Consider the following 16512-nt stretch of genomic DNA (forward strand, 5'->3'; position numbering starts at 1 on the left):
GTTTGGTAGAACAAAGAAGTGGAAACAGTTCCACATCTTCTTTCTTCTTCCTCACTGATGATTTCTGATTACTGATTCATAATTTCAGTTTCCACTGATCCACGTCGGTGATGATCAATGTGCTGATGCAACCCTGCCTGTTGTGATTTAGTAAAAATACAATGTTTCAGCTGGCCATCTTTGTTTCTGTGGCTAGCATACATCATCATCCTCCTCCTCACAAAGACTGGGCTCACCGCTGTGACAAGGCACCTACGTGATTAAAATCAGCTTCTTTCACCAAAATAATGCTTAATTAAAGTTTTAAACGTGATATCTACCAACTTTGTTACTTATGTGTTACCTTATTAAAACATTAAGGTGCTAATTTGACAGATTTATGCCTCCATTAACGGTTTTAATCTGACAATCTTGATGAAAATCCAAAATTTATTTGATAAATGTTTATTTGATGAACTATATTGTTATTTTATGCTTTTTTTTTCATCATCTGTAATGCTTTTAATGTTTCATGTAAAGCACTTTAAATGGTTTTGTACACAAAAGATGCTTTACAAATAAACTTTTTATTACAATTGTCTGGCGACCCCCAGTTTCAGACCAACTGGTGTAAAAACTGTGACTAAAGATGAGAAGAAAACTGACTAAAAATAATAAACAAAACCATTTAATTATCCTGCAAGTAGCTGATGCCAGTTAAAGTCCCAGTAACTGCATGCAGTGGAGACTGAACCCGTGCTTAAAGCCATACTGGTGTGTTACTGGGATCTGATGCTAAACCATCACACCAGCTTGCTGAAGTTTAGCAGAGAGCTTAAACAGATTACGTAACATTTATGTGAGCAGAAAACGGCACGTGCGCCCTAAACCACCGAACAGATAATAACTCAGCAAGCCGAGAAGTTAATTGATTATGTCAACGTAGCGACTCCATGCTAAGCTGCAGCAGTGACCTTAAGCAAACCGCAGATCAGTTCGCTGCCAGGATGCAATAAGCCTCGTGTGAACACATCTTTGTTTTGTCTTTGTATGAGCGAAGTTGTTGGATGCAGGGACATTAGCCGGACAGACGTCGCAGCTACTTGTGTTGTAATCTCCAGCAGTTAGCAGTGTTGTACACAATGACAGCTGTAATCTCTCTTTGTAACTCCGTTTCTCACTAAAATGATTAGTGAATCTGTGCTCTCTTTTCATTTATCTACTCCACTGCCTCTCTCTGCCTCCGTGTGTGTGGTTGGTAATCAGTCAGCTTAGCTCTTCATCTCAGTAAACACCATTAGCCCGGAAGACCCGGTCAGCCAATCGGAGCTCGCTTGAGCCAGCCGGGCGGCCAATAGCGGCGAGGAGCACTCAGTCCCTCGTGACACAGTGACCTGCTGCATGTCGGTGAGTGTTGCTATGGAAACCCTACTGTACAGAGTGGCTCCGTAGATATGTAGTGGAGCGAGGGAGGAAGGAGAGAGGTGGGAGGAGAGGAGAGAGAGTTGCTGGAAAACAGACTGCAAAAAATGAACGAAAACTGGCAGCAAAGATGGAGGGGGAGAGTTTCCTCGTAACCTGGCATTAGGTGTGGTTGGAGGGCAAAAAGCAGCTGACTGTAAGTGCGCAGCGTGCATTTGGAGCACGTAGGAAGCAGAGCATCTTTGAACGCTTTGACTTCTGATTGAAATAGGTTTGGACGTGATGAAGCCCTGAGGGTGCAGAGGTGGACTGCCAGCTTCAACGCGAGTAACCTGACTCTGGTTATGTCGGAGAAACACTCAAACGAGCACGGAGGGTTTTCAAAAACAATAAAATCACCATCAGACTGGCTTTTAACTTTATCGTTTAAATCTCAGGACAACAAGCAGTTAAACTCAAAGAGGAGGTGAAGCTTCTCAAATGAGGAAACAACAGAAAGCTCCAAAGTTTTCTGCAGCCAAACCATCAACAAATGTCCTCCATTAGAAGGATTTCTGATTTGTTCTTGTTTCTCAACAACAGAACCACCTTTGTCAGATCTGGGCTGGAAGTAGAAGTGTTCTTACACTGTTAAAAAAAAAATACAGTAAACAGTTGTTTTACAGCAGCTGCAGGGTCAGAAAATCCTGTGAATTCCAGAAAGATCCATGAAAACTACAGTTTATTCCTCTGCTTTTTCAGAGGATCTGTTGTTTTATTTAAATATTCAGGGAAAGACGTGTAAAACTAATTCAGTATTTTGGCAGTTTGGGATTTGAAGCCTGTGCTTTCAGTGCCAGGTCCATCTCTTTAACCCCCTACGCCAGGGGTACGCTGGTTCTGGCCTGGAGTGCCACAGTCCTGCAAGTTTTACATGTTTTCCTGCTTCAACGCATCTAATTCAAACCAATGAGTTGCTGAGCAGAAATCAATAAAGTGGTTGCATCTGTTTCATTTTAATCAGCTGTGTTGGAGTTGGCCCAAATGTTCGGCCCAAATGTCGGTTTTCGTTTGCTTTGACTCGCAGCGTTGACTAAATGTGTGTGTGTGTTTGCCACATGTGGTAAAGACACGCACGTAAACACAAGTAAATAAAGATAAGGAAGGTTTTTTTCTATTCGTACCATTTCTGGCCCACACAGTACTTCCCAGTGCCAAACTGAGCCAAAAAGTAGCAAAAGTAGCCTGGATTTGACCCAAACGTGTGCTATCTGGGAAACCTGCAGGACTGCAGCTCTCTGGGACCAACTACTCATGTTGCCCCCGGCAACATTAACGTGTCATTTAACGATAGTAACAATATTCTACTTAAATTCAGGTGTTAAATAAAAAGTACATTTTAGATCAGTGTGAAACTGTATCATAACAGTCTTTTAATGCAGTGAAATTTTATTTCCTTTTCATGAATTTGATGTATTTTCACAGTTATATGGGTGGTTTTTTTTTGTTTTTTTTTGTGTGTATCATTACAGATTAAATGTGTAAACTTGCTGTTTCCAGAATCTTATACTTCCCTGTTTTTCAAACATTCAGGAAAAAACTGAAATACTTTTTTTTAACACACGAGATAGATAACAAAACAATGCAATAATGCAAGCACAACCACGTCCTGTTTTATTAAATTATTTAAATGGATACAAATAGGAAATTCTGGAATAAAACATCAGATTTTCAAGGCAGCCCTCAATATTGTCTCATGACCTGATGGTAGCAGTGGTGTAAGGAGGGTATACTCTAAATTTTCCGCCCTTGTTTTAAAAACCAAAAAAACTTAATAAAAAGGTTAATAAAAAGGGACATGTAAGACTACTGTATTTAGTTCACCCCTAAAGTCCATCAGAATAATTGCTCATTGTCACATAATTTCTGCTTTTCGGTTTTAGGGAGGAAAAGTTATGAAATGACTAAACCAGTACTGGCACACAGACTGGTGAGAGGCAGGCTCATAGACATGTGTCTATTATGTCTATGTTCAGGCTAAAGTTAACGCAGCTGATGGCTAACCGCACCAGCGTAGCATCGGTAATCTCAGCTGAGCTGCTGCTAGAGATGTTTGTAATTGTAAAAGCAGCATCTCAGGGGGGTTTAGAAGTTTAGAAGTGGGTACACTCCGTATACCCGCGTATACCCTGGACTACGCCACTGGATGAAGTGTGTGGTACTTTATTTATTTACAGCCTCTTGTGTTTGTATCGTTCCTATTTCTGGGTTTTTTACTCAAACAAGACAAGCATGGCAGGAAGGAGGAGCTCATCTTCTGAAAATTGATGTAATTATTGTTGCTAACCAGTGTAAATAAGATTTAACACTCACTAAGGTCAGGCGTGGACAAGATGGGGTGTAAATAACCAAAATGAACTTTGATTAAATGTAATGTTGGAAACAAATCATGTATTATTCTGATCTGAAAAACATGTGTTTTAATGGCACAGTGATATTTATGATGGAGCCATCGCTGCCCAGCAGAAACAACACTTCACAAGTTTTTCTCCCAGGACGCTGCTTCACTTTACAGCAGACTCATGGTGTCAATACTTGTCAGTTCAGCACATGAATGTCACTAAATGTCCTGAGAAGTCTGCCTTACTGCTGGCAGTGTGGTACCACAGGTACCTCATGTCAATGTGTTCGCTTTCCTTTACGTTTGTTTCATAACAGCATCAAGGATTATTAAAGTATCATGAAAACTTCTTGCCAATGTTTTATTTTATTTGTTTCTCAAAGAGAAGAGAAGAGTCCAGGCTGTGATGTGATCTTTTAAAGTGCTCTTCAACAAAGTCTCTCCAGTTTTCTGGGGGTTTTTTCTTTGGTAATTGGCTGATTTCACTCTTCTTTTTTTTTTTAGTTCAGTCCTTGTACCTGACCTGAGGAATATGTTAGTGTTTGGTAAGCTACTTCACACTAACCTATGAATCATTTAAACATTAAAAAACTGCAATTTCAGGGGAGGAAGCAGCGTCGAACTTAGCAAACATAAACTGGATTGTAAATGATACAAATAATGGAAAGAAAAGACACAGCTGGACAGACGGTCTCTATGACTCTCACAAAGCCATTCTGAAGGGAAGCGGGGGAGAAAACGCAACAAAATCAACGTGAATCATTGAGAAAAGGAGTCTAAATTAGCACTGAGCTAAAGATAACCTTGGGAGGAAAACATCTCTGGCAAGGTGAGATTTATTATACATGAAACCAATCATCATTGGGGGAAAAACCCGCGCTCTGTGGACGCCGCAGAATCCATCACTTTTAGGCTATTTTCAGCGTCAAAGGTTACTTGCTCTATTTAAACAATTTAGTTCCCTGAACAGTATTATTATTATCTCAGAGATCTATATAAAGACCCGATGTGTGCTGTCATAATAGGGACACTGTGTACCACTGACGCTAGATAAACAGTCATAACTAGGCCAATCTCTGCTGCATTTACCGGATGTGGGTTCAGATACTTGACAGAGCTACAGTTACACTCCAGCACGTCCCTCGCTGGGAGGTCCATTTTTGTCTCCCCCAGTAATGATCTCACTCGTCTGCTGATTAGAGAGCATCCCTCCTAATAATCGTGATGATCATCCACCCATCCAGCGAGTCGTGCAGTCGTTCCATTATCTGTTCATTATCTAACCGTTCCATTCATCCGTCATTCCCTGCATCTGTTGGTCCATCTCTGCCTCCGTCCGCGCCATCTGTCTGCTTATCTATCAAGCTGACTTCTCCTCGTTTGTCCTGAATCAACCCATCGACAAAGTCTGGTCCCTGGATTTAAGCAACTGCTCAGGACTAACTCTGTGTGTGTGTGTGTGTGTGTGTGTGTGTGTGTGTGGAGTGAGGTTTGTAGAGTTATGTAACAAGGCTTTAGCTGCATGTGTGCTACTGTCAGCCCTGTACTTGCACACATTCCATCAGATTTCATACGTGCGGATGTTTTGCATGCACATTGTGTTTGCACGTGTGTTTGTGTGTTTCTATTTTGAGCATATGGTGTGTGTGTGTCTCATTAACTGAGCCGAGGTCTAAGAGAATCAAACTGTGGCTGATTTCAATTTCATGGAAATGATCCACAGATTCAGCTGATAGCCTAGAAGGAACAGTCCTCTACATGAATGATGGAACGGTTAATTGAAATTTTAGCTTTGGCTTGCAGTCGAATAAAGGATTATTTCACTCTTTTCTGTGTGTAACTCAAAATGTGAGTATTTAACATGCAAAAAAATCTAATTGTTTAAAGTTCAAAGCAGGTAAGATGACGTAAAGTCTGAACCCCTTTAGTCCAAAATAACCTAAATACAAAAACTTTCACAGCATTTCATCAGGATATGTAGCTCAGTACACACAATGATACAGAATATACATTGTTTTTAATAAAAGTTCATTATATCTTTTAATTATATAATCAACTTTTAAGTGTATTGTTTGACATGTTTTCATGTCTTCACTGCGGCGTATAACCGAGCCCCTCCTGTAGCGACGTTAAGTGTTTGTTCTCGTAGCTGTTTTCTCCTTTTTAGACTGAATTTACTGGAAAAAAAAAACTTTGGGATTCTTTTTGGTGTTTCGTCGTCTTCAACTCCGTAGAAATTTTGTACAGTTTAAAAATTAACCAAGTCTACAAATTTCAGTCTGAGTTAGTTGGTTCTGGAAGAGCGGGTTTAGTAATTATTCATGTGGGTTTTTTTCATGAAGAAGAAAACTGAATAATTCATAACCCCAGAGTTGTAAGTTCAGAGTGAGAATTTCTTCAGAAATAAATTAAAAGCGGGATGATTTAGAGAAATATCCAATAAAACATTTCTTCAGCCTGTTTAACATGCTGCAGTTGCGACAGGTTGGACTTGTATTATTATGTTAATATCAGCCATGTCTTTTGTTTCAGATCATTGTGTTTGGAACTCAATAACTTATTAAACGTATTTTAGAATGAGTTAATGATCTGCGTTTCTTCCTGAAGTTACGTCTTCTAACTGTACTGCAGATGTTTAACGCATTCGGTTACATTTTGTACGGATGCAGGATGCTTTTAGCACGGCAGCACAGTCTTCTATTGTACATGGGGCTGAATGAAACAAACATACTGATGGTACATTATTACAGCTGTGCATTACGTGCAATTAAATATTTCAAGGTATTAAATAGGGCTGTGATGATGCAATCTGTATGGCTGCATCAGTTCAACCATCAGCACACGATGAACATTGATCCATATAAAAAAAATGTCTCTTTCAAACATGGATACAGTCACCATTTAAAGCAGGACTATGCTACTTTTTTACCCTATAAATGTGTGTTTCTGGCTCATTTTGATGGCAAGGTGACGTTTATTATGTACATTCCTGAAGCTGTCATTGCCCTGCAGCCTCCTGATGCTCCACAATCGAACCTCACAACTTTTTTTTTCCACGATACTACAAGATTTCATCACACGCTAGCAACTGGATATCAACACTCTGGCTGCTTTAAAAGCACACCATCGCATTACTGGAGGAGGAGGAGAGGGAAAGAAAGCGACAGAGCTAGAACATCACACTGACTGGAGCGAGATCAGAGTAGGTAGGATGCAAGATGGCCGTCGTTTGAGGCGCATCACAGAAAGTTTCTCTTCAGTTGTGCCGCTTTAAGAAAGAACATGTAATTGTTTCCATTTTGTTCTCATAACCAAAATTTGACTAAATGAAAGATCTGATTGTCATTTATTAAAATGTCTGATTGAACTCAACAATGCCAAATTTTGAACCTTTATTTTGTTTCATTAAACATGAAATTGTGTTAAATTAGCATGCGATATGTCATTCTGATCGTTTAATCCAGTCAAATCAAACTCTTATCATGATAGATTTAATCATGAACATCTTTTATTCACACCTCTGGGACAGAAATGATGCTTTTCAGTGAGACAGACTCCGGATTTGAAGGCTATGGATTTTGTATTCGTACATTATAGACTGAGTGAGTGCAGAAAAACTATTCCTAAATTGCTTTTTGGAGTTTTTGGAATTATTTCCTCCATAACAAAGTGTATGTTCTTGGCTTGTTACAAGTCTAATAAAGATATAAATTCTCTTTATGTGCTCCTGGTGTTAAATATTGCCTGCAGAGTTTAGCAGAAACATGAAGTTTTATTCATTTCTGGGTCTTTTTGTCATTGTTTTGGTTTGTAAACAAACCGTTGATGTTGGTGATTTTTGTTCACGTCTTTGATGAACAATCAGTCTGCGTTGGTGGCGTCACACTCGTGTGTTCTGCATTGCTTCCTTAATGACCGGTTTATTTTTCATCTCTGACTGTCACACCTCTTCTTCTGGAGGTTCCTGCTTCCATAACACGTCGATCCTCTGAGATAATCATTCGTCATTGTTGCTGACAGCTGTTTTAATTCTTCTGGCTCTGCTATTTTGCTACGCTTGTCTTGAGTTGGACTGATAACAACTTATCACTAAAATGTGTTTGTTATGTCCATAATAAATCCGTGAGAGCAGGTTTATTATCTTCTATGATGAGTGAGATATAGGAACAACTACTGGATTGACTGACACGCTGCAGGGAGTTTATTCATGTGACTCTAATTGAAAATATCCAAAACAGCATTGATCTCCCAGGAATGATGGAAATGCTTCAGTCAGACAGAGAGAGGATAAAATCAGTGTATAAAATGATCAAATGGCACACAGCAGTATGGTTTCTTCCAATGAAGAAACCCATTTTTATTCCTTGGCCTCTAACCCAACGTAAGAGAGTTTCCAGTCAGTGTGCCTTATTTTTCTTATTGGTTTTTACTTACTATTTATTTAGTTTGTTTTATTATTTTAATTCAGTATTCCTTGTATGACCTCTTGTTTTATTGTGTTATTCATTTGCATTTGACCTGTTTTATTCTGTTTTTATTTAGGCCGATTGTGTACAGCACTTTGTTTCAACTCTGGTTGTTTTAAAGGGCTTTAAAAATAAAGTTGAGTTGAGTTAATGTTAGAAGCCAGTGTGCAAAAAATAATTCTACTTGTGCAGATGGAAAAGGATTGTGTATTTTTTCTGACTTCATCATAACATTTACTGCAAAAAGTTCTTATTGTCAGAAACTCCAGGTCCTGGACAAAGAACTTCCACATACAAGGACAAACGAGTCCTGAATTATTCATGAAATTACCACCTGCTGTGATGGTTTTCATCAAAATGATCCTGATCAGCTGAAAGAACTCATGATAGAAATTAGGGCTGTGACGATATGCTTTTGTCCCGATTCGATTCAATTTGATTTTTTGTGTCCCGATTCGATTTAAATTGCGATTCTCACAATTCTTCAATATTGCTGATTTTTGTAGATTAAAAAAACAGAATAAATGAATAAAACTTTTTCATTTTTCTTGATTTCAGTGAGGAAAAACATCATTCTACTGCTCCAATGCCCAAGAAAACAAGCAAAAAGATAAATAAAAACAATATAAATGACAGAAATTTTAAATTTGGATTATTTTTGTTTATTAAAAAAAAAAAAAAATCAATTTTCTTACAAAAAATCGATTTAAAAAATTGTGAAGCAAAACAAAATCAAGATTTTCGATTTTTCAATTTTCCCCCCCCTAATAGAAATATGCATAAACTAGAAAAAGTACATTCCTAATATTCAGAAGAGCTTTAGAGAAGTAAGGACATTTTCCAAACCCTAAACAAGTAAGTCTACCATCTAATGCCTAAACATAACCATGTCAGTTTGTAGAAGTTGTAGTTTAGGCAACATTTTATCTAGATCCTTAACTGAAGAGCAGGTAAAAGGGAAGGTTAAGAGGAGGCAGACTGCCCACCTGTATGCCATCGTCTCCATAAACACAAAAGAGAGAAAGTTCTGTCCAGTAGTTCTGGTGGGGGGGGGGGGGGGACTGGTCTGTTTAATCACTCTAATCAGTTTTCTAAAGCAAAATGTTTTGGGATTGGTTATGTGGGAGATCTGGTCCCCCCCCCCAACCTTTAACTCATCCCTCAAGACAGAGTGGCCTAAATATAAAGTATCCAGATACACAATATGACTTTATGCGGCAAACATAGAGGATAAAGAGAGAGGAAGCAAAGAGGATGTAAATATTCATCTTCAGAGGACGCCCTGATTCACACTCTCCCTCTGCATGAATGTGTGTGTGAGTGTGTGTGAGTTTGTGTGTTAAGAAGGCACAACAGAGAAGAGGATGACCCCAGAAGACCTGTAGAAAACTTCCTCCCACTTAACATCTGTAACCAGCCTGTCAATCATTCTGCAAAGATGTCAGAAATTTCACATGGACAGGCAGAAACCTTCAAACACCCACAATGCATCTGCCGTGTGTCTCCTTCTTCCTGCTCTTACCTCCGTCCGAGTACGTCTCGGTTCCATATCCGTCCTGCAGCCCGTTGTTCCACGTCCCCTCGTACTTCCCGCTTGTCCCCGTGCTCTCCCGCACACCGTATCGTCCTTTAAACCCATGCGTCCACTCGCCCTTATACACCCAGCGGCCTTTGTTCTCAACGCCCACGCCGTGTCTCTTGCCCTGAGCCCAGGTGCCCTGGTAGGTATTCCCGCTTGGCCAAGTGTAGACGCCCAACAGTTCAAAGCCATGGGCCCAGGAGCCACAGTACTCGCCCTGGCCTTTGGGTCCCGTGCAGATCCCGTAGCCGTGCGCCTTGCCCTCTTCCCACCCTCCGCAGTATGACCCCCCATCGTCAAAGTTGAACCTGCCGCCAGTGGACATGCATGAAACAGGTCTTGGCAATTCCCCTAAAGCCTCGACAAAAAGAAAAAGAAAAGAAAAAGAAAAGGAAGAGAGAGAAAAGAAGGACAGGTTGGTGCTAGAAGCGATCCATCGATCTGATAAAGGTTGCAGAGGTTAGGGGTGAGGAGGAGGGAGGACTGGGGGGGGGGGGGGGGGGGGGGGGGGAGTTTCCCACACAAATTAAGGGCTTCCTCTTGTTTTAAACCAAGCTTGGAGCAGATGAAGACGGGAAAACAAGATGAACAGCTAAGGTGGCCCCCCTCACGGCGGTGTCAGGGGTCTCCCGGCGTGGTGGGAAAGGTAGCGAGAGGCTCTTCACACCATCCTTCTTGGTGGCTTTGGCTAGCACTTCTCAGCTTCTCTGTGGCTCATGCAGGTGAAAGAGGAGGCGAGGGGGCCCAGAGCTGCCATTATCTTCTCTCAGCAGGAACTTCAACCATCAGGCAGCTCCTCCGGCCTGACTCGGCCTGCCCACACAGTCTACGACACAAACGCAGAACTCTTCCTCCTACTCTCCACTGCTTCCCGCTCAGGCCCACTTGTTCTGCCGCCTCCTACCTGATGATGCCTCCGCCTCTCTGGGGTGTAGGGCCGAGAAGTTTCCCCGGCGACAACCCTTTAAACCTCCAGAATAAACGCCGCCCTGATCAGCAGCGGAGCTGCAAACACATCTGTGACACGAAGACAAAAAGAGAAAGATTCTCCTCCTCGAAAATGGTTTTTCTCCAAGTCTGCTTCGGATGTTCAGAGAGAAAAAACCTTTAAAGTCAGACTCTGTGGCTCGCTACAGACTTCTCCATCTTCTTGTCATTCTCAGCCTTCACACACGGACAAATGCATAGAGAGAGGGAGAGAGTTAAAAAAAAAGATCAAAATAAAAGCAGAAGGTGTACTGCTTGGCTGCCTTGTTTCCGTCTATCCTGCTGAAGAGAGCAGCAATGCAGTCTGCTGTCTTATGCAGGCATACAAGATATGCAGCCACACACACACTTTTTCTGACAGAAAGTGCGCGCACACACACACAGGCAAAGAAAATAAACAACTGAATTGATTAATTTCTGCTCCTCTGTTCTGCCTCTCCCTCTCTCTGTCTCAGTCTGTCTGTGGGTCTTTAATCCACTGCGTCCATAAGTGGTTTATCCTCTGCGTGGGTTGCCTTCAGGTTGCCTGCTTGATGAAATAACATCCATCTATATGATCCTGTTACGTTGTGCTCTGTCCTCTTCAGCATCTCCTGCTCATCTCCATGTTTCCCTACGGAGCACCGGCTGACGCACAGCCCGCCTGCCTGCCTGCTGTCTTGCTCTTACAGTCTCCTCTGACGGCTGGATCTCTGTATCTCTCTCTCTCCCGTTCTATCACTGTGTGTCTCTCTCTCAGAAAATCTGCTCATTAGAGAGGACTGTTCCAATGCAGCTAGCCACCAACACCACCCCTCCCTGCTCAATAGCACACTCCGGCTTTTAAAGAGACAGTCAAACACAAGCACACACACATATATACACATGCAGACATCCTTCCTGTTGCCTCACCTGTAGCTGTTTATGGTTGGCAAAGTCTGCTAGCGGGTCATTGGTGGCTTTACTTCAATCGTACAAACATGACTTTTTTTGCTGGTTCACACAAAAACAAAACAATTAGAATTTTTTAATATATAAATATATATATATATATATATATATATATATATATATATATATATATATATATATATATATATAATATAATATAATATATAATATATAATATATATATATATATATATATATATAGATAGATAGATAGATAGATATAGATATATATATATATATATATCTATATATATATACAAGAAAAAAAAACTTTTTAAAATTTTATTTTGTTTCTTTTTTTTTTTTCTAATTGCCGGGTCATTAACAGACTTGAAGAGCATATAAGGAGATGTTGGAGTTGCAGCGTTTGAGGAACGACACAATCTGAAGCCTGTCCCAGAAAAAATGGCAGTATTCACAAGTTTATGTTAAAACTACATCTGCAATGTCACCCTTTAAAGCATAGTGTCCACTACAACTAAAACCTATTTTACCCTATAATGTTGCATGTATAATATATAAAGAGATACCGAGAAACGTTTGACCACTAGGGGTGTTAAATCTGTAATTTCCTACAGGCCACATGACACTGTCACAAAAAAGTCCATCCGTGGGACCCTGGTTAAGGTATGCACCTCTGAAATGTTTAGGGAGTCACGTTAGCTTTGGTATGCAGTCAATTAGCCTCAACTAGCAGCATTTAGCTTTCTACTAAACAGCTGAATAAAGACACAGACTTATACTGCAACGTTCTGCAGCTCATCTGGCGCTTAATGACTTTGTTTTGGATAAACGCTGGTTGATAGATGTGATAAAGTTCATCACATTTTGGTACATTTGCACAACAGGCAAAGAGCTAACTCACCAGGCTGATAGCACTGAGGCAGACAGAGAGTGGCTTTTACATCCACATGGTTCTTTCACCAACCAGCCAATTCTTTCTCTTTCTGGCCTTCTCAGACACTGTTTTCACCTTCCTACTTTGTTCAGCCATGACAAACTTGTGGGGGGCGGGGGCAAAGCGCTCCAGGTCACATGATCACATGAGAGACAGATCCACTCCTGCAAATTTACAATGTCTAGTTTCTGAAAGGACAGCCCCTTTCGAGCGCCGACATGTGTCAAACACTGTACACTGGCCCTGGAAATCACCTTATGTCACTTACATTAGACTGATGGGTCAGTAGTTACACTTTATACCTATAACACATACATTTTTGAGACATTTTGCATCACTTTATGGTAAAAACTTATAACACAATATAATACTTGTCTTCTGGCCCTGTGGTGGATACTAGGAGCCAGAAGACGATGCTGAAATAATTTTAACACCTCATATAGTAATAAATGGTAACTATACAAAACATAGTATTGTTCAATTTTTTTATTTGACATTTTATTAAAGGGGGCAAATGAAGACTTCAGATGTTACATGTATACTGTTCTCCCCACTGTTTCTTGGGCTGAGCTTTAAGGGTTAAAGACTGTTTTCTAGTATATGCATGGATGAAGATGTTATATTTGCAAATTAGCCTCTTCACTGCACATTATTGAGTCATCCAACACTGCCATTCACAGGAGAATAAATAAATATATAAATATATATATAAATAAATAAATATATAAATAAATATATAATAAAATCTACACACACACACACATATATATATATATATATATATATATATATATATAAAAATGCACTGTAAATGCAGTCTAACAGTGGAAAAAGAAAATATTCCAGCTATATTTTTATGGAGTTTTTTTTTTTTCTTAAATTTTAGAAATGTTAATATAGAAACGATCAGAATGAAATGAATAAAAAGTCAAACAAGAATAAAAATGAAGAAGAGAATAATTGTTTGTGTCTGCAGAAGTGTGAAAAGCTGTTCAGAGGGTTAAGATTATTTCATTTGTTTTCTGTTAATGATTTTGCATCTTTTATTTATTTGTTTGAGCAGGATTCACCCTTACATCCCACCATTTGCTCTTGGATCAGAGTAGTTTTGGGGCTTTGACTAGACTGACTAGATCGGGAATTTTGCTCAACTTTTTTGCCAGTTACTTTTGTTTCGTTTGCTCTCATGCTGCAGCGGACCAAACCGCAGGTACAACAACTGCTCACTAGAGGTGATATTCCAGGACCTACTACCTACCAATCGTTTATTGGCCAGGATCGGAACTGGAACTTGCTTTCCTTCTCCCAAACTTTTTCTGCAGGGTCCCCTTTCATCAGTCACAATATCAGGACCCCTACCCCACCAGCACAACCTCATGAACCCCGACACTTAAAATGAAACATGTGTAGAAATGTGCACAAACTAGTCATAAGTTTGTTAACTGCTACTTTAGTCCAAACCAGAACAATTGTATTCATCGCTGTTATGATGTGAGGCTTGAAGGAAACAATTCACACTACTTTATATGGAGTTAGTTGAACATTTGACAAGAACAATGCTGCTACAGTAAAATAACTGTTATTTAGGTAGTTGAGTAGCTTGAGGTGGGGGTGGTTCACCTGTCTGGGTTTTTTTTTTTTTTGCTTTTATCTGCCCATTGGTACTTTCACAAATTTGTTCACATTTGTGCAAAAATCTATGTTTTTTTCATCTAATTGCTGCCTTCGACCCCCCCATCACAACTCTGGGCTCCACATTATGGGTACCACTGGAGTGACATCAGCATTATGACTTCCTACAGTTTTTACTATAATCTGTCCAGCAGCAGAAGCAGCGAGCTATCCAGTGTGTTAAGCTACAACACGTTCTACATCACTTCCTCTCTTTTGGTCACTGGGTGGTCCATTTCTGTTTATACTGCAAATGAACTGCACCAGGGTTCACTTGCATGAAAACTGAGGGCACATTCACATCAGCCTTTTTGATTTGAATCCGAGTCCGTATGCTCGGAAAGTCTGCCTCGTTCGGGGAGCTGTGAATACGCCAAACAAATTCTGATTCGGATCAACAAAGCGGACTCGGTCCACCTACAAATGCAGGTCTCAGTCCATTACAAGCGGACCAAATACAGGAAGTGGACTGCAAAAAAATTTCACTTTCTGCGTTTGATGTTGCATTGTGGGTAAATACATGGAGATCATTTTAAGAGTCTTCTGCCTCGTCTGTTGTTCTTACTGCGTCCATTGTTGCAGTGTATTTCTGCAGTATACTTACATAAGACACAATAAAAAAACAAAAACAAAACAGCAATAATTTTGTCTCAATGTTTAACTCAAATGTACAGGAAACGGTCTTTTACTGAATGCTAGCGCAGCGCCACCTTTGGTGGGAATGGGTATTTATTATTCTAATGGTTTGACTCATTTGACCAAAGTGCAGCGTGAACACAAACTCGGTCCACATGGATACACCCCCCTACAACTGGGCCGAGTCCCCAATCGGACCGAGTCTAGTGGACTATCCTGATGTGAATGTACCTTGAGACCCTTGGCTTTCTACTGGAACATTGCTTGCTTCTTTGGTCTGCACCAGAGTGTGAATGAGTATTCACACTGCAGTGAACCGAGCCTACTATCTATGTGAGTGGACCAGGATTTGTTAAAGTGGAGCAAATAGCATTAAAGTGAATGCACTGCAGGTAACGCCTCATGTGTCTGGCTACTTTCATACCTAATGGTCTGCTGGATTCAGTACGATGGGATTTATCTTATCTGGGGGATGTTTCTGGACCATGCTGGAGTTTATGGTTTTATCAGCGCTTTGAATGCACCTTCAGCTTCTTCCAAAAAGTAGTTTGAGCAGTTAACAAGAGGCCATGTGATGGATTGGCAACCTGTCCAGGGTGTACCCTGTCTCTCACACAATGATTGCTGGGATAGGCTCCAGCTTCCCACTAAACGGTTAAGAAAATGGATGGATCAGTTAACAAGAGTAAAAAAGTGCCACATGGATGCTTTTAAAGACAACATTTGTGCTGGGATGTCAGCTATGTTAGCATCAAATTAACATTGACAGAAAAAGTTTTCTTTCTGCCGCCGGCTTAACAGAGCAGAAGAAGGAACACATGATGGGGTTCAGCCAGAGAAATGTTTTACTGGTTGGCGGGCATATTGGTTCTGATCTGAGAAATCAATGAAACCAGTAACAGAGCCACTACAGTAACAGTGACATTTAAGCAGCATGCATTCATCAATAACTAATCTGAGATTGTAAATCATCACCATCAGCAGCTTTGTCGGATCTGGTGTGAAACTTTTTCATACAAAAGTGAACTCGAGTTCAGAAACTGGAATAAAATGAGAGACAATCAATCTAATGCCCTACTTAGTAAACTGCGTGATTTCAGACCATTCCTTCTCCATGACCAGTCTGCTTGTTGAAGACGTGTTATCATAGACTCTTCCTGCTGAATTGCCAACATTTGTTTGCCTTCCGCTCCATCAGGTGGATGGATTAATGAGTAACTTTCAGCTTCTGTCTGAGCTTGAATGGTGTTAAAAAAGATGTTTGAAGGGTTTGTTTCTGACAGTTCGAAAAGGATTTCTTATAAGCTTTATAAGCACATCTGCTAGCTTGTGTCTTATTTAATCAGTTGTGCCTTTATTACTGTCTAGCTTTTATCAGTAAACATGCTTTCCAGACTAAATGTTCATAGTTTGTGTTGCTAAGAGCTGAATATGGTAAATAAGTGCAACAATGAGCTAATCCTAACCACTTAATAAGAAATTACATAAGGTTCTTTTTTTCTATCCTACATTTGGTACAGCACCTAAATGGTTGTATCCTTGTTGTTTGTTTTTCTTCATAATG

At 40.2% G+C, this 16512-nt stretch overlaps 1 protein-coding gene across 1 annotated transcript in view; it reads right to left on the reverse strand.

Moving 5' to 3' along the window:
* jph3b (junctophilin 3b) overlaps window positions 1-10151 on the reverse strand; it is a gene marked incomplete at both ends in the record, with an annotated part of 81673 nt that extends 71522 nt beyond the window's left edge. The window contains one exon of the mRNA XM_079260296.1: window positions 9770-10151. Within this exon, the coding sequence (XP_079116422.1) occupies window positions 9770-10151 (382 nt within the window). The remainder of the gene's footprint in view (window positions 1-9769) is intronic.
* Window positions 10152-16512: the final 6361 nt, after the last annotated feature.

This window comes from Telmatherina bonti, assembly GCF_933228915.1.
Source record: "Telmatherina bonti genome assembly, chromosome: 2".
In the NCBI taxonomy this organism is placed as follows: Eukaryota; Metazoa; Chordata; class Actinopteri; order Atheriniformes; family Telmatherinidae; genus Telmatherina; species Telmatherina bonti.